The sequence below is a fragment of the Tenrec ecaudatus genome, chromosome 12 (genome assembly GCF_050624435.1).
Source record: "Tenrec ecaudatus isolate mTenEca1 chromosome 12, mTenEca1.hap1, whole genome shotgun sequence".
In the NCBI taxonomy this organism is placed as follows: domain Eukaryota; kingdom Metazoa; phylum Chordata; class Mammalia; order Afrosoricida; family Tenrecidae; genus Tenrec; species Tenrec ecaudatus.
The window spans coordinates 119,934,310-119,957,998 of record NC_134541.1 but is presented as its reverse complement, the minus strand read 5'-3'; the positions used below and the strand labels follow the sequence as shown (position 1 = coordinate 119,957,998).

General features: G+C 44.4%; 1 protein-coding gene across 2 annotated transcripts in view; it reads right to left on the bottom strand.

The window, feature by feature from the left end:
- The window catches only part of PRKCB (protein kinase C beta), a 437,527-nt gene that overhangs the window by 112,841 nt on the left and 300,997 nt on the right, over window positions 1-23,689 (bottom strand). For both annotated transcript variants that reach the window (XM_075564623.1, XM_075564622.1), the window contains exons 8-9: window positions 19,288-19,384; window positions 5,684-5,830 (exon numbers count right to left, since the gene is read on the bottom strand). In XM_075564623.1, the coding sequence (XP_075420738.1) occupies window positions 5,684-5,830; window positions 19,288-19,384 (244 nt within the window). The remainder of the gene's footprint in view (window positions 1-5,683; window positions 5,831-19,287; window positions 19,385-23,689) is intronic.

Sequence of the window (23,689 nt, the reverse complement as noted above, 5' to 3'; positions counted from 1 at the left end):
AACCTGGCCGATAAACATGTGTGGGGTTAATTGAAGGGCAGAGGTATAAATGGCTCAGTGAGCCTCGCCTTTCTAGCTCTCGGGTCTCTTGCTTTCTGATGGTTGGACCAGGGTGCAGCAGCTGCCTTAGCAAGTTCCCTGTTTGAGCTGGCAAGGCTCACTTCCTTCAGGACGTACCTGAGGAGAAGCCACATGGACCTACCCTGATGCAGCCCTGGGTGTTGGAGCAGTCATGTGGAGACCCCTGCCAGCGCTGAGATGCTTACACATTCACTGACTCGACTTTCCTCCTGTAGTTGGCATCATTGCATCTGTTTTGTGAGATGGAGGACAACTTTGTGGATTGGTGTTGGACATCTAGGTTAGTGGGTTAATGTTGGACTTGTGGACTTGGGCAGCACTGGGTTGGGATGTTTTCTTTATGCGCAATTAACCTTTATATCAAACTCTCTCTTATATATGCGTTTCTGTGTATTTGTTTCTTTAAAGTACCCAGACTCACACAGCTTGGAAGCCTCATTGAAAGCTGGTCACGATGGGTGACCCTGCTGTGTCTGAAATCCAGGTGGCATAGCTTCCAGAATTAGAGCAACATGCAAGACACCACAGTTTGAAAAAGTGATGGACTCCCAAATGTCCACTCCACTGGCTTAAAGAGACAAGGTACCACTCCCAATAATGCTGACTAGAGACACAATAGATGGCCCATGGATACAATGGAAGAAAAATGGAAAATAACATTCTATTCTTACAAATAGTAGTGACAAAAAGAGAAATCCCTGAATCCATCACCCTGAGATTTTCTTTAAAGTTTGTACTGAAACCATAATCAGAGATTACCTTTCAGCGATAGACTGGCTCATAAAATAAATAATACCACCCATAAGTACTATGTTTCTCTGAAAAATCATCTCTAGGAGACTAATCAGGTCAACATTTATCCTAAAGCTAAGATGAGGATGTAAGGGGGAGCTAAGTTGTGGTCAATTAAGACAGCCCTTCTAGCCATAATTCCTCCTGTGCTATAATTCTGGACTCTGTATGCCTGTGGGTGTGACTCAATTTTGAAGGGGGTTCTTTATTATACGAATGGACAGGATCAGGGTTGGATTAAAACCTGACTTAAGTAGAGGCTGTGTACCACGTCGTACCTTTTGCCTTAAGGAAAAACTCTAAGACTCTATCTCAGTAGAGGGTACAAGTTAAGACACCAGTCTTTGCTTTCCTTGGATGGGATAAATACACTGGTCACACTGTCCTGTAACAGCACACATCACATCACCTGGAAAGCCAAACCTCTATTTCTGGACCGAGCTTTGGTAGAAGTAAGCAGACCTACTGTGACTTTTGGACATTTGGGACTTCTGGCTCTGAACCATGCATTTGGGTTGCCCCTACCTGACCTTTGGATTTGGGCCTGAATAACACCCACTTCATGCATCTCTGTGGGTTGTTGCAGTACATGTCAGAACACAGGGGTGTCAGGTTATATAATTCAGGAAGGAGTAGGGGGTTGGGGGTGGCACAGAAAAGCATCTTGGAAGTGTTAGACATCCGGGACCCCTTTTAGCTCCAACTCCTTGCAACTAGCCTGGAATTAATTCTTCAAAAATAAATTATTATTACAGAAGGGTGCAAGAAGGCTAGATTAACAGGGATATAGATATATAGATGATATATAGATATAGATAGCGAGAAAATACTGGCACGCTGTGGAAAAATATAACCAATGCAATGAATAGTATATATGTATAAATAACAATAACAATAACAACAAATCTCATTGCTATCAAGTCAATGCCAACCCATAGCATCCCTATCGGACAGAGCAGAACTGGCCCTGTGGGTTTCCAAGACTGTAACTCTTTGCGGGAGTAGAAAGCCTCCTCTTTCTCCTACAGTGACTGGTGGTTTTGAACTGCTGACCTTGTAGCCAGTATCCCAACTTGTAACCACGAGGCCACCAGGAGTCATCTACATCGTTAAATAGGAATCTAATTTGCTGTGTGACGTTTTGCCAAAAACACAATATCGTTATTTGAAAATGTCTTTATGTTGCCTGTATGCTTTATCAAGTTTTGCTGAATTTACTTTCTAAGGCACACTTGTTTCATCCATCAAGACAGTGCATATCTATCCAACTTAAAGAATTAGGAGCAGCATTTTAAACTCAGCGGTCACTTGACAAACCACAGAGCTGTGTCACTGCAGTCTGGAAAGGGGTCATGACTGGCCAAGGTGAAGTTCAAAGGTCCAAGAAATCATAGAATACAGAGTGGAAAGGATAGTACTATAAAAAGCAACGCTAAATAATAAATGAATCAGACACCCGAATGACCTATAATAAACATTCCAGAGGGTATCTTTCTCTAAAGAAAGCCCCACCCCCTTTCAACAGATTTGCTCTTGTAAGATACCCCTTCCTAGTAACCACTCCGCATGGTAAACTCTCCAAATTGTGCTTCAACAATTTTTTTTTCAAACAGGGCTGGCTTAGCTGTTTGGAATGTAATGTCCTCTGCACCAGCTTTCTCCCTTGTTGAATTTTCACAGGTCTTAGTAAAATGCTTGTGACACTCCCTAGGCATCCCACAAATTATGACAGTGCTTAAGAACATGTTTTTCTGGGCCAAATCTGATCCAGAGGACCTGGGGGAAGGAGGGATAAACAGATTTACCTCAAAGGCTGCCCTCCTGCATCCCTGGAGGAGGGACAGCAATCATCGCCGCTGTGTTCTTCTAGGGGATTAATCTATGTACCTAACAAAAATGCAGCATAAAGCCCAGACACGGGAGTGTAAAGCCACATCCATTAAAAACTCTCATTGGTGAAGCTGGAGGTTGCAAAGGATTACTATGCTACTTTTAAAAGGATCATAGAGGGGCTTGTTATTCTCTTTTTGCTTGTATGACACGCTATTGTTTTATCAGTGATTGATTTGATGCCACGTGCCCATTCTAGGACAGACCTCTCGATTAGTTTAACTGTTTCCATGGAAACGTATAATCGGTTCTCTCTCCTGCCCTTGTTGATCGCCAATGGCCCTTTCCTCCACTAAGTGACCTGCCCAACATTAATCCTTTCCATCAGCCCCTCCGGAATTTCCATCCCCTTGTATATTGTTAAGTGATCCAATAGATCAGGCCCATGTGTACAGTATGATAACTTTTCGTTACCAAGCACAAGAATAAAATTGCATAGCTCCACATGTTATATTAGCAACGAGAGACAGAAAAGATGCAAATTAAATTTTAGGGGGTGTTTACATATGGAGACAGAATAGGAACTTGGGTGAGAGCAAGACTTCTCCGTGTCTATTCTTTTGGCATGATTTTGATTTATGAGCCGTGTGAATTAATGCTTACTAACAAAGGTAATGTTCCACAGCTCCCCAGCAGCCTTGCTTATTAGAATCTCTTCTCCAGAGGCTACTTTCTTCATTGTCATCATGGAAACTTCTCCATCTTTGAAAGCTAAATGCCTCTCTCCTTTTTATAACTTTGCATGCTTTGACTTTACCCAGACATTTTTAAGCCGTCAGTCTCTGGACTCCTTCCCCACCCTCTTCTTGCTTTGACCGTTTCTTCCCAACGCAGTGCTATTTTAATTCATTTAGTCCACAGACTTTTACTGAGCATCTATTATAAGCAGGCTCTGGAGCTCTACAATCAGCGTCTCTCCCCAGAATCCGTAACTCCCCGGTTGCTGACCTTATCTGATTCTCTGGCCCTGCTAGCCTCCATTCTTAGCCCAAATCTGCCATCTGCTTCTCCTGACCTACACCCAGGCCACACAGACTTCTTCTATGAAAAGACACAAACCATGGACGACAATTACCGCTCATTCTCTGAGCTTATGGACACTTGAGCTGCTGAGCAATCTCACTGGAGGTGCTTAATTCCTCATTCCCATTCTACGCCCTTGGGCCCCACCTCTGACCTCTGATCCCATCTCAGCAGATGGTCTTGCCACCCATGAACCCACTGCCATTAAGCCAATTCCTAGTCCTATGGGCCTCTGGGAGTAAAACTGCCCCCTGGGGTTTCTAAGGCTATTTGTTCTCTTTCTGGAAGCAGATAGTCAAGTCTTCAGCGGAGCAGCTGCTGGGTTCACACCTCCGACCTTACAGGTGGCAACGGAGCACGTAACCTCTTAGAGAAAATGTATGTGCGAAGTTTGGGCATTACACAGACTCGATCAACGGCACTGGAAATATGGTGTGGAGCACAGCAGACACAGGTCCCTGCTCATGTGGAACTGAGACCTCGGAAGGAGGGGGGTGCACATCCACCATGAAAGAAGAAAAGCACCACCTAGTGACGGGTGCCAGGAGAGAAATAAATACACTGGAGGGGGGCGGGAAAGGAATCGTTTCTTTGATTCAAGTTAAGAACTGCCTCCCTTGGGGGAGCTGACAAGGAAGCCCAGATGTGAGCAGTAAGAATGATCTACCCATGCAAAGACCAAATGATGGAGCCTCCTGCATTTGAAAAGCCAGAGAGCTGTCCTTGCAGGCAGGACACAATGGGTCAAAGGAAGAAAGTTAAAATAAAAAGTAAAAAAGGTTAAAGGCACAGCCAACAAGGGGTAGCCGATCAAGGGTGTCATATAAACTTTTGTTTTCAAATTGCAATGGGTTGTAAGCAGGAGTAATAGAACTTGTTTAAATTACCATGACAGGCTACATGGAAAGTAAATGGCCTCTGGATGAGGAATGGAGAGCAGGGAAATCAGTCAGGAGGATCTACAGGAGTTTAGATCACAAGTCTAACTTAGCAACGATGGGAAGAAGCAAGAGGATTTGTGATATACATTCGGGGAGGAACTGTCCGGATTTCAGGATGAATGGTAGACAATCATGGCGAGAAAGTGGAAAAAGGATGAAGGAAAGAGGATGAAGGGGCACTTTAAAGGTAACACTCGATGTTGGGCTTACACTATCAGGTTGTAGAAGAAATTGATATTTTTCTACACACCTGCATTGATAGCATCAGATTTATACTAGACATCGTTGTACCACACAAAGGGAATCAAAAACAGAAAACAGCACTAACCAAGGCAGGAACACTTAGAACACAATCTCAACTCCAGTAAAACAGTGCCTCCCATGTTCCATAAAAGCATCTAGAAGTACTATGAGTCCTAGGGTCATCTTTCATCTCAGCCACTGTCTGAAAGGCATTGCTTCCATTCCTGGCTGCCAGAGTGACCGTTTCCAAAAGGCGAATCCACTCCTACCACTTCTCTGCTTAAAAACTTCCCATGGTTCCCCCCACCCCCACCCCCACCCACGACCTTTGAATAAAACCCAAACTCCTCATCAGATCTCATAAGGTTTGGTCTGATTGGATCCCTTCTGCTCCTTCACAGACAACTTACTAACCTTCCTTCGCTCGTGACATTTGGGCACCCTACCCCAGGGCCTTTGCCCTTGCTGTGGCCTCTGCCTGAAACATCCTTGCCCATTCATTGAATGCATGGCTGATTCATTCTCATACCAAGGTCACCCTCTTGGTAGTCTGAGTGGGTGGGTTTGCTCTCCCATTTGTTGATTGAGAACATTGCACTCATTCCAAAGGACCCCAGCTGCTTCTCCCTCTCTCCCCACCAGAATGCAAGCCCCATGTGAGCAGAGCCTGTGTCTGCCTTGCCAGCTGCTCCTCCGGGCAGGTGATGCCGTACCTTGCCAAAGCTGCCTTTCCCCAGCACCATCAGGAAGTTGAAATCTGTCAGCTTCATCCGGTCCCTGTTGCCGTTGTTATCAAATTTGGACATGGTGTTGGTCGTCTTTTCTTCTGGGGTCTTGGTTCCCTGACCGATCTTGGCTCTCTGGAGGAAAAAGCACACAGGAAACATTGTTAGCATCTGAGGATGCGACTGTGGGGTTAACACACACATATCCTGTAAGCGGGGTTCCACTGGCTCCTGCCTCATGAAACGCATAGCTGTGCACCCACTCTGTGCGCCCCAAACCTACAGCCCCGTCGCATCTCTTGCTTAGCGCTGCGTCTCCTCCAGCACCAGGAGCGTTCCTTTTTGCTTTTCTTCCCAGTTGCCTCTAGAGAGCATCCAGTTCCCTCCATCTTGACCCACGCAGCCTGGTAGCCTTGCTTATCTGAAGGCGCTCCCTCCACTCTGAGCCTCAAATGGTACCTTTCACGTTTCCACATCCTGTCCAGGTACCTGCGGTTAAAATGCTTCCACCAGGTCCCATTATTTTCATGATAAAGATGTAGGTGTGTTTGCTGGCCCCTATGGCCCATGGTCATCAGGCCCCCAGCCTGCTTCTTCAGCCCCCTTCTAGAGTCCTTCTTCCCTGCTCCCCAGCATCCTTCTTCTTTCATTTCCTACTCCAACCCCAGGGTCTTTGCACCTGTTGCTGCTGCCGCTGCTGCATGGATGAGTCCTTGTCTCCATTCTCTATCCCACTTACCTGGGCTCTGCATTCCACTTCTTCGGGGAAGCCTTCCTCGATCCTCTCTACCTTGTTAGGTTCTTTTGGCAGTCTAAGGTGCTTTGGAGTTGCCAAAAGAACCAACAAATATGTCTTGGAAGAAACACAGCCAGAACGCTCCTGGGAGACAAGGATGGTGAGACTTCGTCTCATATACTTTGGGCATGTTGTCAGGAGAGACCAGACCCTGCTGAAGGACATCATGCTGGCTAAAGTCTCTACTTGGGTAGAGAAAAAGAGGAAGGCCCTCAGCAAAGTGGATTGACCCTGTGGCTGCAATTGTATGTTCAAACATAAAAACAATGTGGTGCAGGCCTGGGTGATGTCTTGTTTGGCTGTGCGTAGGGTCGCTATGAGTCGGAGCCAACTTGATGACACCTAATGATGACAATCTGGTTAGGTGCCTACCTAATGGTTCCCTTCATTTTTTTCTTCTCCATTTATAATCGATGCTCATTGCCTCTTCCCGTGTCTCCCAAGAGGCCAGAAACCCTGCCAAGGGCAGCGGATCTATCTCATACCCCACAACTTTTCTGGGGAGGGGATTCGCTCCTGGCTAGCTATGCGTTGGGTACGTGGACATGACTGTTGCACCTCAGGGTGGTGTGCAGAGGCAAGCTGCTCTGATGGTGGCCCAAAGCAGGGCAAATGCCTTGGAGATGGTGGAGAGAGGTAGAGGTCAGCAGTGAGACACCCACTGCCTCCAGGACTTGGTCCTTGGATTCGCTTTTAGGAATGAGAGACGTCAGAGGTAGAGACTAGGACAAACTGTGACACGAACAAACTGTGTGACTGAGGAAGTCAGGAGATTCACGGATTGCCTCTGTCCAAGTATCCCCACACCTTCCCAGCTATCTCAGAAGACAAGCCCAAGGATACCAGGCAAACTGATGTGCCTGCTCCTCCCTTGCCTTCATCCTCTCTCCTTGTCACCAGGTCCATTCTGCTGCATCCTTGACTCTTTACTCTGCCCCTTCAATGTACCAAACTCACCCCTGCCTCAGGGACTTGGTGCCTTCAAGTTTCCTCTCCCCGGAATGACCTTTTTCCCAAGTTTCCTCACCTCTGGTAAGAGTCCCTTTCCCTGACCAGCCTGCACAGAATAACACCCAGCAGTCTCCCTTGCTTGCTTGAGTTTCTCTATATCACTTGCCATCTATATGAAAACCAAAATGAAGGCCACTGCCATCGAGTTGATCATGACTCATAGCAACCACAGAGGACAAGAGAGACCTGGCACTGTGAATTTCTGAGACTGTAACTCTTCATGAGAGTATAAAGTCCTGTCTTTCTACCAAGGAGCTACTGGTGATTCCGAACTGCTTACCTTGCAGTCAGCAATGCCATGCTATTAACCACTCTGACACCAAGGCTCCCCTGCCATCCCTTTACATACCATATACACTTGCTTGTTATTGTCTATCTTCTCCACTGGAATAGATGTTTACCAAGGATGGGAGTTTTATCTGTTTTTTGTTCTGAGCCGCATTCCAGATGTCTACAGCAATGCCTGGCATAGATTAGGCATCTGGAAAATTTCCCTCTCTAAACCTCAGTTCCCTTTTCTGGGAAATGGAAACAACAATAACATGAGATAATACAGTATGTAGTGCTCGGTACCATCTCGGACACATAGGAGAGGCTTAGTGAATGGCAGCTATTAAGATTGTTGCATTATTCAGTTGTCTTTCAAAGACGAAAGCAACAAACTTCTTGCACAGATTGTGGTGTTAGGGAAGACCCGTTCAGCAAATACCGAGTGCCTGCTATGTGAGGACCCTACTCCACATGCTGAGGACAAACCGGGGAGGGAAACAGAAATGTTCACTGAACGTTCAGGCAAGCAGGGATTGGGTGTTTCATTTGGGGCCCAAATGATACGTTGGAGTTATCCAGCTGAAGCTGTTGGTTTTAGAGACAGGGGCAGTATTGACAAAGAAGATACAATAAGGAACTTGTTGCTTGCAGCCACCGTGCCAGACCCCTGGTTCTGGTAATCCAATGAACGGGGGAAAGAAACACTGCCTGGCTCTGCGTTATCCCCGTGTTCATTTGTGGATCACATCATGGTGGCCCATAAGGTTTTCACTAGCCGATTTTCAGAAGTTGATCGCCAGGCATTTCTTCCTCCTTGGTCTCAATCTGAAACCGATTGAGTCTCACAGTCACATGCAAACCTCCGGTGACAGATGAGCAATAGCCCTACAGGATCCTCAATGGCCAAGAACTGAACCTAGGTCTCCTGCATGGAAGGGAAGTATTCTACCACAGAATCACCCATGGCTACACCATTAAGGGATTAAACCGTGTCTAGACTAGCGAAAGCAAGCAAGCCAAGGCAGACATGGCCTGAGAGATAGACAAAAAGGTTAGAAGAAGGACCTTATAAAGCACATAAAGGAGTTCATACTTGGTTCTGCGGCTGATGGGCAGCTTCTGAGAGGGTTTAAGGAGGGCCATTACACTGGGAAACTCACCTTGGGTACAGGAGACTGATTTGAAGGGTGCAATATAGAGCCACAAGGTGAGACATGACGGTCCTAGCTTCAATAGCTGTCGTACAGAGAGAACAATGTGGACCTGGGTGGGAAACAGACCTCTCTGGCCTGGGTGATGGGTTGGATGCAGAAGGGTCACCAGGGATGGAGGATACTTTCGGATTTCTGTCTTGAGCAAGTAGGAGTGGTGCTTTCCACTGAGAAGAGAAGAACTGGGCTGAGGAGAAGCAGGTTGGAAGGGTGGGCGAGAGAGTAGGAAGAGATGACTAGCTTGATTCAGGCAGGCTGAGACGCCCCCTTCACGGTGGCTGAAAACTGCAAAGTCTATTTCTTCCTCATTGGACACATGTAGCCATTCAAGGACTAAAGCCGACCGAACGCCCACCCTTTTTCTGTTTTTGTAAGTCATGTTTCAGAAAGCGAGACAGAGACACCGAAATGCGTACATCTTAACGTGCCACCGCATGAATTCTGACAGAGATCACATTTGGGCAACCCAAACCCCTCACCCCTCAGGTGGTGCACTCAGTTACAGCACTTGGCTGCTAACCCAAACGTGGTAGGTTTCAGTCCACCAAAGGTGCTCCTGAAAGCATTTGGATGTGTCACCGCCCCCCCCCCCTGCCCCATAATGAGACATTGGAGGGCAAGGACCTTGTCCTGACCCCTTCTAAGGTAAGGATCTGTTTTCCCAGAGCCTCATGCCTAACAGGTATTCTAGCTCAGAGTGAACCCTTTTAAATTTTTTTAAACAAATCATTTTATTGGGGACTTGTACAACTCTTATCACAATCCATCCATCCATGTGTCAAGCACATTTGTACATTTGTTGCCATCATCCTTCTCAAAACATTTTCTTTTGACTTGAGCCCTTGCTATCAGCTCCTCATTTGTCCCTATCCCTTCCCCACTCTCCTTCCCTCATGAAACTTTGATAATTTATAAAGTTTTATTTTTTTATGTCTTACACTAACCGATGTCTCCTTTTACCCCCTTGTCTGTTGTCTATCCTCCTAGGAGGGGGTTATAGGTAGATCATTGTGTTCAGTTCCCCCTTTCTCCCCCCCACCTTTCCCTTTCCCTCCTGGTATGGTTACTCTCAATATTGGTCCCGAGGCTGGTTTATCTGTCCTGGATTCCCTGTTTCCAGCTCTTATCCATACCCATGTATATGCTGTGGTCTAGCCAGATTTGTAAGGTAGAATCGGGGTCATGATAGTGGCAGGGAGGCAACATTAAAGAGAGTGGAGACCCAAAGCCCATCTGTAGGCAATTGGACATCCCCTTACAGAAGGGTCACAGGGAGGAGATGGGCCAGTCAGGGTGCAGTGTAACAACGATGAAGGAGTGAACCTTTTTCAAAGGAGACCCAAATTACAAATCCTCCTTTTATCTTGCTGGGGTGGAATTGTCCTTTAGAAACAGGAACATCGTAACGGCTGCCTTTTCATGTGTGCAATTCTGAGCCCTGGAACGGGGTGCTCAAAGAGAAAGCAGAGATTGCACATCTGAGCCAACCCCTCTCCAGAGAACATTAGGGGACAGCAAACACACCTCTGCAGCCAGGCACCGGGCCCCCATTTCAGATGACGAGCCCAGGTCGGATAGCGAGATTCGAATTGGGCTGCGCACTGCAAGGTCAGCCACAGGAAAGCACCAGCTGCCCCATGGAAGAAAGAGGAGGCTTTCTATTCCCATAAAGATTTACCATCTCAGAAACCCACGGGTGCGGTTCCACTCGGACCTGCAGGGTCACTATGAGTCAGCATTGACTTGATGGCCGTGAGGAAGAATGCCTCTCCGGCTTCAATACCTGTCTTAAGTGACCCTACCCGACAAGCAGTTCCTGCAGGGATTCCCAGCTCCTCAGCGGAAGCAGAAGACCCTCACTGCAAAGGCACCCCCATAGGTTCTTCCCACAAGCAGCACCTTCAAACTTCGAAGGAGCCAGGCCTGCACTCTACTTATTTCAAAGGGAGAGTGGATCATGACAATGACAACAATAGCAACAACAATAATACTAGCACCTAGTGCAGGGACACTAGGTGAATTATTTCACATGACTCTTCTAGCCAAACTCTCCAACTCCTACCAAACAACCTGTCCCTGCATGAGTCTTGTAAGAAAAACGGTGAATAGGATTCACCTCTGAATAACTGTAAACTGGGACACCCCCCCCCCCGGATGCCATCCTGCTGTGTATAAAGTGAGCCCTCGGAGAAGCAGGAGGAGCGATCTCATTCCTAGCAAGAGCCAGAAGTGGAGCACACCCTCCTGAACTGAGACTCCTATATGCTGAACCTTTGGTATGCAGAAGACAGCTATCCCATCAGCTGTGCAGGAGCAGAACCAGGAGCCAGCACACAAAACAGCGATGGACTTCCCAACTCACAGAGCACATGCAGCTGAGTGCTTTTGAGCGAGGGGCTGACTTGTGGAGTGGGTGCCTCTGGCACTTAATTGGAAAAGTTGGACTTGCTGACCCATGGAAGTGGAGAGGAGTGCCTTTGGGCTGAGGCTTAGTGCAGCGGAGTGTTTCTGGACACTTAATTCAAGGAGATGGGCTTGCTGACCCAGGGAGCTTAAGCAGAGTGCCTCTGGGGGGAGGCTTATAGCAGAGTGGTATACCCTTTGGACAATTAGGAGCAGACTTGAGAGAACCCCATAACATGTGCAGAAAGACAACTAAACCTGAGCATTTCTCACTGGCATTGCCACGTATTACCTTCCTTAATAAGCCCTTTAATCATGAACTTTGTCTTTGAGTTCTGTGCATCCTTGCAATGGATATTAAAAACCAGAGAGGTAAAGCAGACAACCTTAATTAAGTCAGCACACCTCGGATGCGCCAAACACAGCAGGCATGGTTATAAATGCATCGCCTTGTTTAATTCTCACCATCTCCATTTTACACACGACGAATCGCAGGCTCAGAGAGCTGGGGTAACTCGTTCACCATCACTCAGCAGGGAAGGGACAGACCTGGGATTCCTATCCAGGCAATCTGGTGCTAGAGAATGCATTCGACCCTACCAAGGCCAAGCTACCAGAGCCCACCACGACCCCGTGGCCCTCATCCCTCTACACCCGAGGCTCTCTGCCCGTGGGTCAGTGTTTCATCGTGGGAGAAATACCATCCACACACAGAGCAAATGGACACCAACAGCAAGTCAGTTCCTCTGACCCACTGACCCAGAGCCAGCAAGCTGATTCCTGACCCTACGGGACAGAGTAGAGCTGTGCCCCAGGGTTTGTCACGCGGAATCTTCACAGGAGCAGACATGCTCATCTTTCTCCTGTGGAGTCGCTGGTGCATTTAAGCTGCAGCCCGGCACTTCATCCACGGCGCCACCGGGGCTCCTTCCGCTGCTGACGGAGGGAGGAAGAAGACTTGCTGTCGGGTCACCTGTGACCAGTGGCAGCCCCGGATGTGTCAGGTAGGAACTGTGCTCTCTGGGGCTGTCGATGCCTGAGTTTTCAGAAGTAGGTCACCAGGCTTTCCTTCCACAGCTTCCAGGGTAGACCCAAACCTCAGTTAGCAGCCAGACAGACTCTTTGTACCTCTGCGACTGCTAGAAGGAGACCTGGTAGATGCTAACCCACTTTCCCTGTCTCTTGGCTGGAGAGATTCTAAGACTCGTATTCAGACACTGACTCTTGGACTTCCCCAGGAGGATTAGAACTCAGCTGGCCACAGGGATAACTTGCTTGAGAAACTAACTTTCCCAAGTTCCCATCCTTGTCTTCCCTTCCCTGCCTCTCCTTCCCTCTCTCTGGTGCTTTCTGCGATCACCTTTCAAATAAATGACTCACCTTAGAATATTTAGAATCTGTTTGGGGAGACTGAGACCAGCACAGCGACCAGTTTTGGCATCTTGAAAAATTATTGGACCTCTCTGAGCCTCAGTGATCTCATCTGAATAGATATGAAAGCAAGGAGGGTGGGGGCATTCATGGTGCCTACCATTTAGAATTATAGGGTTAAATTAGCTGTGCTAATATTTATAAGGCAACTCGCATAATTAAGGATGCATAAGAAACACTTCGTTAAATAAATGAATTCCAGGTTTGTCAGAAACCTCGTTCTGAGTCATCCGCAAAGGAATCTTGCACTTCCTGGCCCTTCAGCAAGTGCCAGGCATGAATGCAAACCTCAAACAAGGCCACAGCTGACCTGCTGCTGCCACCACGTCTGGTAGCTGCATCAAGCTCACCTTACCATGAAATTCCAGCAGCTCAATTTTACCTTCACTCAGAATTTTTTCAGATAAGAGGCTTCAAAGTAATTTCTGAGTCATTCTGGGCGCTAATTGGTTATTGCGCAGGGATTACATTTCTCACGTTCAAGGTCAACTGAAATCCTTCAGTGCGTCTGAGCACAATTTTCAGTCTGTGGGAAACCTCTTTTCAATCAACAACCGTGGTACGGAGTGATTATAAGTCAGGCATAAACAAGCGTGTGCAGGTTCTTTGCTAGAAATAAAGGGATATCTTGTGTGGCATGGAGAAAAAAGCAATCCTGTCCTTCAAGTCAAAAGCTGGCCCAGACAAATGCTCTCTGCGTGTAGGAAGTGTTTTCCTTGGTGTTCTGAATTGTCGCCCCGTCTGCCCCAGGACAGAAGAAATCATTTTGCCCAACTGAGACCTTGTATTATACAAGAAAATATAAATATGGTTTCTCCTACATAATAGTACATTTTTGAACGCAGCACCCAAATAGCCACTTCATCAGCAACTTGCAGAAAGAGATGGGGGATGTGCTTTGGGAGAGCCGCCTTCCTGGCCTTGTTCGTACGAAGCAGCATTCGGTTCTCAGCTCTACTGGGAAGGGAAGTTTCTTTATCTTCTTACTGGGATCTAGACCTTCGAGCTGTGGGGGGATGCCCTTCAGTTGTTGATTTTATAAACCCAGGGTCAACCTATTCATTCGGTTTGTTCCCAGGAAAGGAGGTCCTGCTGGGTCAGAACTGTCACTGTACTGCAGGCTATCTGGAGGACACGGGCTCAAGAGAAGAGACCTGGGAATACTGACGTGTGACTTCTCGCAAACTGAGGGGGGAATGTAACATGGTTCTCAGGAAAATGTTAAAAAATACTTGCCAAGGCCAGACCAGCTGACCCTGCACTTCTGCTTGCACCCACTCCTTGTCCAATCTTACCTCTTGGCTCCCTGTACTCTTCCTAACCTAGTGTTCTTTCTGTCCCACCTAGTTGATGGTGAGCTAACTGCCCATCATAGGGCCCTGGCACATGTGATTCTAGGATTCTAGCTGAATGAAAGGCTCTTTCTCCTTTCTGATTTGTTTAACTCCCAAAGTTCTTTCCTCGATGGTACCTTCCTTGTCCTCCCAGAAGAAGGTTGTATGTATTTACTTGTTACAGGCAGGCCCTGGGTTGCAAATGAGATGCTACTCACTATGTCTTTAAGAATTTGTATATAGACCACTCTTTTGAAAGGGATCCTTTAGACGATCCTGGATGGAGTGAGAGAAAAATGTATAACAGAACAAAAGCTATCATGAAAAAGACCACATTTATTAGGCTGATAGGGACTAGCGGAACACATACATCATTCCTCATCCCACACCTGCACAAGACGATAGCCCTACCGGTCCTTCAGGCCTGAAACTGCACTTACCCTTGACTCTATTTTAAGCCAAATCAGAAGTAGTCCAGGGGGTACATAGGCCACCTGTGTGCCAGTTTGTTGCGCCGTGGTGGCATATGTGTTGCCGCGATGCTGGAAGCTATGTCATTGGTGTGTCAAATGCCAGCAGGGTCACCCAGACTGAACAGATATCCGCAGAGATTCCAGACTGAGAAGAGAATGTGAAGAGGGACTAGGCTGCCCACTTCAGGGGAAGGAACGACTGAACTCCTTAAGGATAGCAGTGGACCATTGTCAGCTACTGGAAGCCTCGTGACTAGCAGCAGAACATTGGCAGAGAGAGTGCCAGGAGATGAGCCCTGCAGGTCAGTGGGCACTCGAAATATAACTAAGGAGGAGCTGCCTTCTCAACGTGGCCGTCGCAGAATGATGCGAATGGAGATGATCCTTCTGGAGTAAAGCCTTCGTGAACTTCATTTGCTGATAGGGTATGACTCAAAATGAAAAGAAACAGCTACAGAACTCAACTGGAACTTAAAAGGTGTCAAGTATGAATCTAGGAAAATTTGAATCCTCAAAAATAAATGGGACACATAAAGATGGATAGTCTCAGCTTAAGGGAGCTGACAAGAACTGGTGTTGGATATTCTGCGTCAGGTTAACTATGACAAGAAGGACAGAGTCAAGAGGAACCGTGTTGCATGCATCATCAACAAGGACATTTCAAGGTCTATCTTTAAATACAATGCTGTATGTGATAAGAGAATATATAACCATACAAGGAAATTCCATCAATACAACGGTTATTCAAATTGATGCATCAACCCCTCAAGCTGGTGATATAGAAATTGAAGAATTTTACTGAGGTCTTCAGTTTGAAACTGGTCAGAAATGCAAGCAAGATGCATTGATAATTATTGACGATTGGAATGCAAAAGTGGAAAACGAAGAGAAAGAAGCAGAAGCTGGGAAATATGGCCTTGGTGGTAGAAATGAAGCTGGATACTACATGATAGAATTTTGTAAGACTAATGACTTCTTCATCACAAATGCCATTTTTCAACAACACAAAAGGTGACTATACACGTGGACTTGTCCAAATAGAATCCACATTGACAACATCTGTAGGGGGAAATGATGGAGAAGCTCAATATCAGCTGAAACCAGGCCTAAAGCCAACTGTGGAACACACCACTAATCCCTGTGTAAGTGCAGGTTGAAGCTGAAGAAAATTAAAATTCACAAGTCAAAAGATGACCTTGAGTACATCCCACCTGAGTCATCTCAAGAGCAGATTTTTGATGCATTGATGACAGAAGAGATGATGAGCTGGAATATAAAACACAAAATAAGCATAAGAGCAGTTCAAAGATAGGCAAGAAAGAAGATGTTGACATGGATGATAGAAGAGATTCTGAAACTTGCTCTTAATTTAGAGTAGCTAAGGAAAAGGGAAACAAGGATGAAGCCAGAGATGAACAGGAAGTTCCAAAGGGCAGCTTAAAAAGACAAAGCCAAATGAGCTAATGAAGTGTGCAAATACCTAGAGCCAGAAGTCAAAAAGGAAGAGCGTCCTCAGTATATCTTAAACTGAAAGCTAAAGATGGGGGGGGGGGTGGAAATCAAGCCTCCAGTTACAATACTGAACGATTCTATGGACACAATATGGAATGATGCAGGAAACATCAAAAGAAGATGGAAAGGATACACGGAGTCACTGCACCAAGAAGAACTAGTCATCATTCCATTTCGGGAGGTTGCATACGATCAAGAACCAATGGTACTGAAGGAAGAAGTCCAAGCTACACCAAAGGCATTAGCCAAAAACAAGACCCCAGGAACTGATAGAATATCAATTGAAATGTTTCAACAAGATGAAGCACTGGAAGCATTCACTCACTTATGCCAGGAAATTTGGAAAACAGCTACTTGGCCAACTGGCTGGAAGAAAGCCATATCTGCACCCATTCCAAAGAAAGAATGCTCAAATTATAGAGCACTATCACGCTCAAATTATGAAATAATATCATTAGTATCCCAGGCAAGGGAAATTTTTCTGAATATTATCCAATAATCGTTGTAGCAGTACATTGGCAGGGACCTGCCAGAGGTGCAGGCTGGATTCCGAAGAGGCCCTGGAACAAGGAATATCACTGCTGATGTCAGATGGATCTTGGCTGAAAGCAGAGAATACCAGAAAGATGTGTATTTGTGTTGTATTGACTATGCCAAGACATGCGACTCTGTGGATCATAATACACTATGGATAGCTTTGAGAAAAATAAGAATTCCAGAACACTTCATTGTGCTCATGTGGAATCTGTACATGGATCAAGAGGTAGTTGTGTGAACAGAACAAGGAAATACTACATGGTTTAAAAGCAAGAAAGGTGTGTGTCAGGGCTGTGTTCTTGCACCATGTTAATTCAATCTATGGGCTGAGCAAATAAACAATAAAGAGAAGCTGGATTATAGGAAGAAGAATGTGGCATCAGGACTGGAGGACGGCTTATTAACAACCCATGCTATGCCAATGATACCACTTTTGTTGTTGAAAGTGAGGAGGACTTCAAACACTTGCTGATGAAGGATTGTAACCTTCAGTGTGGATTGCAACTCAATGTAAAGAAGACCAAAATCTTTGTCAATGATTTAGTCTTGCTTGGATTCACAATCAAGGCCCATGGAAACAGCAGTCAAGAAAGCAGATGATAGGTAAATCCATTGCACAAGACCTCGTTATGGTGTTAGAAAGCAAGGAAGTTACTTTGAGGACCAAACTCATGGAATTTTCATTCACTTTACATAGATAGGTCACTATGAGTTGGCATTGACTAGAAGGCAGTAAGTTTTGGGGTGAGTAATATGCATGTGAAAGTTGGACAGTGATTAGGGAAGTCTGAAGAAGAATTAATGCTTTTGAATTATTGTGCCCGGCAAAGGATATGGAAAGTACCATGGACTGCCAAAAGAATAAACAAATCTGTCTTGGAAGAAGTACAACCAGAATGCTCCTTGGAAGCAAGGATGGCGAGACTTTATCACATGTACTTTAGATATGTTATCAGGAGAGCCCTATCCCTGTAGATTAGGCCCTCATGCTTGGTGAAGTAGAGAATCTGAGAAAAACAGGAAGACTCCTCAACAAGGTGGATTGACACAGTGGGCTCATATGTAAGAACTGTTGAAAAGATGGTTCAGGACCAGGTAGTATTTTGTACTGTTTTAAACAGGGTCATAATGAGTCAGAACCAACTCAACAGCACCTAGCTAGAACAATAACAACAACAACAACAATGTAGGGTGAACAATAGCACTGAGGAAGGACACACCCCTTAGAGCCATCAACCACAGAGATCAAAGGGCAGCATTTGCCCAGGGATCAAGTTCAAGGGCTAGCAGGGACAGGAAAGAAGGACAGTGAAAACAGACAGGAAGTAGGGAGAGTGCTATTACATTGTGAGTACGACAATCGGCGTCACAAGACATGAATGAACCACTGACTGGAAAATCAATGTTCTCTGTAAACTTGCACCCAAATCACAATAAAAAAGTAAAAAAAAAAAAAAAAAGGCAGTTAGTGAGAACAGGTGTATCTGGTTCTTATTTTGCATTAGTGCAAGAAAAAAGCTCAAAGCTGTCTGAGTGATTTAAAAGCTTCATGTGCAGCAAGAAATGGCAATTGTGATGAAGAATTTGACAGTGGGGATTGATTTAATGGTTTCAGAGTGAGGACAAATTTACAAAATATTAAAGGGCCAGTCGGAGTTGCTCATAGCCAGGGCGTGTCTGTCTATATGCTCTCATGGACTCATAGAGCTCTCTTTCATAGGCTTGCATGGTCATGCTGGTTTTTTTTTTATTTGCTTGTGTGATTGTTTGATGAATAACAATAATAATTGATTTCATTTTAACTACTCTATGTTATGCATTTTTCAGTCAGCAGGCCATAATTGCTTATTTAGAACTGATGATTTCCCACTAGATTCAGTGTATTGAGTTTGTGTGAGCAAACTAATGTGTTTTTCTTTTACAAAACTACTTTAAAACATGCGATGCATATACAATGGAAAGCTCTCACGCCCAACTTCCCCCAATTTCTTTATAAATCTAGGATGTGTACTACACAAATGCTATTCTCAGATGAAAATAGTTTGTTTTTCTCCCTTGAGAAAGGAAGGAACTTATCCACGAGAAAAATAGAACCAGCACTCCAGCCCAAGGCCAGAGCCAATGCCCATCCATTTCATAGAATTATTGTCCCACCCAAAAGATACTGCATGGAGTCAGCAACACAATTGATTCATTTGTTAACAACATAGTATCATCCTGCTGACAAATTCACATACAGATTCAATTTGTCAGCAAGCCTGGTTGACTCAGTCTCTAGAATACATTATTAATCTACTTTTTAAAATCCACTCTACTATCACTCCAGTTCAAGATACCACCAAACTACCTGGAGGGATAATGAGCCTTTAAGAGATAATGTTGAAATATAAAGGATGAAAAGGATTTAGGAATAAAGTCACATGGCAGGTAACACTTAACTGGGGTCTTGAAGAATGAGTAAGAGTTCTCTGGGCTACGGATGGAGTCGAAGGAGTAGGGGATGAAACAACATTACAAAAGCGCAGAGTCATGAAAACTATGGCACCCAAATCAGGGGAATAGCACAGATGCAGCCTCAAAGGTTTCCCACTGGCACAGAAAGCAATAATCTCACCTCAAATTTCTGCCGTAGCTCCTCATTGCCCTCACTTCCTTCCGGTGGTACAGGAACATTGAAGTACTCGCCTTCCTCCTGACTCAGTAGCTTAAACCTAAAGGGAGACAAGGGAACAAGACAAATTTTATGACTCTCTACTTGATATTATTTTGTTGATTAGGATGAGAGGGGGTCTAAAAAAATTCTACCTTCTAAAATATGTTAATAATTTTTGTTCTGCTTTTAAAATTTTGCTTGTTTTTGTAGGCATGCGCACTATACATTCTTGCAACCATTCTAAGGACATGGGGGGGGGGTCTATGAAGAGCTGTCACAAATTCTACCCAGACTATTCCAAAATATAGAAAGGGACAGCAAACTCCCAAACTCATTCTATGAAGTAAATATAACCCTTATCCAAAACCATGCAAAGATCCACACCTTCCTCCCACCAAAAAAAAATACTGACCCATATTCCCTCATGAACATAGATGTAAAAATTCTCAACAAAAGTCTGGCCGATAGAATCCAACAATATATCAAAGAAATCATTCACCATAACCAAGTGTGATTCATACCAGGGATGAAAGGATGGTTTAGCACTTGAAAAACAATCAGTGCAATCCACCACATAAATAAGACAAAGAATAAGAATGACATTATCATAGCAATAGATGCAGGAAAACCATCTTACAATATCTAAATCCCATTTTTTTCTGATGGAACATTCAATCAAGCAGGAATATAAGGAAAATTCTTCAACATAATAAAGGCCATATACAAAAATCCAATGCCAATATCAAACTTAAAGCGGGGGGCGGAGACCTGAAAACATTTTCCCCAAGACTGAAACCAAGGGAATGTTGCCATACTTAACCAATAACATTCTAGAAATCTAAACTACAATCCTTAGGCAAAAGAAAGAAATTAAGAGAATACAATTGGGTAAAGAAGAACTGGAGCTCTTGTTATTTGCGGATGATATCATTTTATATAAAGAGAACCCCAAGGACTACTGAAAAGACTGTTGGAAACAATTGAAAGGTTTGGTAAAGTAGCGGGATACAAGATTAACAAGCAGAAATCAATTAGATTCCTATAAACATGAAGAAAATAATGCCATTTACAATAGCCACACACAAAAAATAAATGCTTCGGAATAAATCTAACTTGTACATACACACACTTGTGCAAAGAAAACTACAGAACATTATTACAAGATACCAAAATAGACTCACACAAATAGAATAATATCCTATGTTCATGGATAGAAAAACCCAATATTGTGAAAATGTCAATACTACCTAAAGCCATCTACAAATACATTTCTGATCCAAACCCAAACTTCCTTGTTTAATGAACTGGAAATACTAATTACAAACTTCATTTGGAGAGGGAAGAGACCCAGGAGAAGCAAAGAATTCATTAAAAAGAGAAACAAAGTAGGAGGCCTTGCATTACTCAACCTCAAAACCAATTTACACAGCCTCCATAGTCAAAGCAACCTGGTCTTGGCACAGTGAGAAATACATAGACAAATGGAACAGAATAGAAAACCCAGAGATAAAAACATCCACTTATAGGTGGTTGATTTTCAACAAAGGATAAACAAAATTAAATAGAAAAAAAAACCCTCTTCAGCAAATGGTTCTAGAAAAATATGGATCTTTATCTGCAGAATAACAAAACATGCCCCATACCTTGCCTCATGTACAAAAATAAACTCAAGACATATTAGAAGCCTAATTGTAAGCCCCAGAGCTATAAGGATCATCAATGAGAAAATTGGGACAAACTTAAGGAGCCTAATACAGAGCATAAATATACTACAACATGTAATAAAGGAAGCATACATAATGGAAGATAAAATAGATTGAGACCTACACGTGCGCACATCAAAAACACTTATGCACATCAAAATATTGCATCAAAAGAGTAAAACAAGAGCCCATAATTTGGGGAAAAATGTAACAATGACATAATGGACAAATGTGGCAGTTACAGAGTCTCCTGTCAACCTCAGAAGGGGTGGAGTTTAGCCTGTCAATCGAGTCACATCTTGATTACCTCATTTGGAGGCACTATGGAGATAGCTAACTGGAGGCCACACACACACACACTCTCTCTACCTCGGCTGCCTGTGAGACATTCCTGCTGATAAGCCACATGGAGTTACACTGATAGAGCCAGAGCCCCTGGCGCTGGAAGAGCCATGTGGAGACCACGCCAGCAGTGAGATGCTTCCACCACCACTGGATCCGCCCACTGGCCTGTGATCTTCCTGCATTCAGCATCATTGCATGGCTGTGTGAATCTAAAGAGGAATTTATGGACTAGTATTAACATATGGGGTAATCATGGACTTATGGACTTGATCTGGATTGAGCTGAGATGTTTTTCTAATGTACAATTGCTCTTTGATATAAAGTTCTCTCTTACACACATTATGAGTGTCTATGAGTTTGTTTCTCTAGTCAACCCAGACTAACACAACTAAGGACTAATTATTAAAAATTTACAGAATTCTGAAACACCTCAAGAGAAAAAAGATCTGGTTACAAGGTGGGCAAAAGACTTGAACAGACAATTCACCGTGGAGAAAATACTCTTGATCACTAGCCATTCAGGAGATGAAAATCAAAACAATGATGCGATGATCTTACACCTGCCACAGTAGCCCAATTCAGAAAAGCAGAAAACAGCAAATGCTGGAGAGGGTTCAGAGAGACTGGTTCTCTTATACAGTGTCGGTAGGCTTATAAGCATGTATAACCTTTGTAGAAAACAATAGGGTGCAACCTAAAACAATTGGGAATAGAAATACTGTACAACCCTGCAATACTTCCTCTGGGCATACACCCCGAAGAAGTAAGAGACAGAACACAGACATATGCTTTCCAATAGCCCAAAAGTCCATCAGTCGAAGAATGGATAAAGAAACTCTGATACATACACACAATGGAATTCTATGCCTCCTTGAAAAACAGCAAAGAAACCATGAAACACCACATGACGTGGGTGGACCTGGAAACCATTCTGCTGAATGAATTTGTGAATTCCCAAAGGACAAACATTGTATGCATCCACCATTATCAGGATAAACACCAGCACAGGCAGGCTTCTGCTCTCCGGTCATGTAATCTTCTAATCCTGTCTCCCAAGCAACAAGGTAGCGAGTCTGCCTAGAGCCCAAGAACCATATATCACCTCCTTATTGGGCTATCTTAAAAACCACTACAACAGAAGAGATCTCACCTCACTTGGGGTCACTGTCTCAAGATGGGGCAGGGGGTAGGTGAGAAACCAGTAAGTTTCTGTGATATAGCATTATGGTCACCCCAAATCAGCAGACAATCCTACACTTGAAAAGTAAACCTTACTAAAAATTCAAGTCAATGGGGTGAGGCTGGTCTGTCTCGAAGGCATTTCTGTTGGTGGGTAAATTGGTGGGGCAACCTGACATTAGGAAAAAGGCACTTAACGTCACTCATACAGATCCCAATATTATGTTCCCAATTGGACACTTTTGACCAAGTTTCTATCCAGCCCTCAGTGACCCAGGCTGCATACTATAGACAACTGGGACTTTAGACGCTGTCATTAGGAGGCACACAACAGCCTTCATATGCCACACTAGAAGGAGACGATTTGGAAGCCCCACTTCGTGAAATGAGCTTGACCTTGAACTCAACTGAGGCAGACTCAAGAACTTGAAATACTGCCTTGGACTTAAGGCTGAGTCCTAGTGTAAGAAGCAGCAAATGGCTACTATCCCAAGGTTACGAATTGGGTGGTTGTTGGACTTTGGTTAGGATCTCTTGCTTTGAGGGTGTCCAGTGAATGGTGGTCCAAGGCTACCATATGTTTCTCGTTTTTGTGCTCGCTTTGCTTTATTAGGACATAGGTTAGTCTAGAAGGCATGGTTCTACCCTTGTCAAGGAGAGGTACTAAAAGTTTTGCTCTATCTGCATACCTCATTGCTCTTGTAAATAGTGTCCAATCACTGAAGCTTTTAATCTGTACAAAAATTAAGGTAGCGCAGTCTGAAAAGTCAGCCTATACATGTATAATTTCCTTTCTCAACTGTGTTTTAAATTCTATGCCATTGGATAAATTAATACTATCAAAAGAATTGCCTTATGCCCCATGGGAATGACGTATAATGTCCTCCAATAAAATGATAATGATGTCTCTAAAGTGAATCAGAGCCATATATAAACTATAGCTATATGAATGAATTTAGAGCACGCAGGTAATCATCACTCTGATCTAAAAACAATTAGTTCTTATGGCAGGACCCTGCTTGATATTCATCTTCATAAAGAGATCAGAGTAGTGTGGTGAAGAAATCAGATGGTACCCAGGTGTGGCCATTACATAATCTCCTGTCAACTTGAGTGAAAGGGTGGAGTCTAGACTG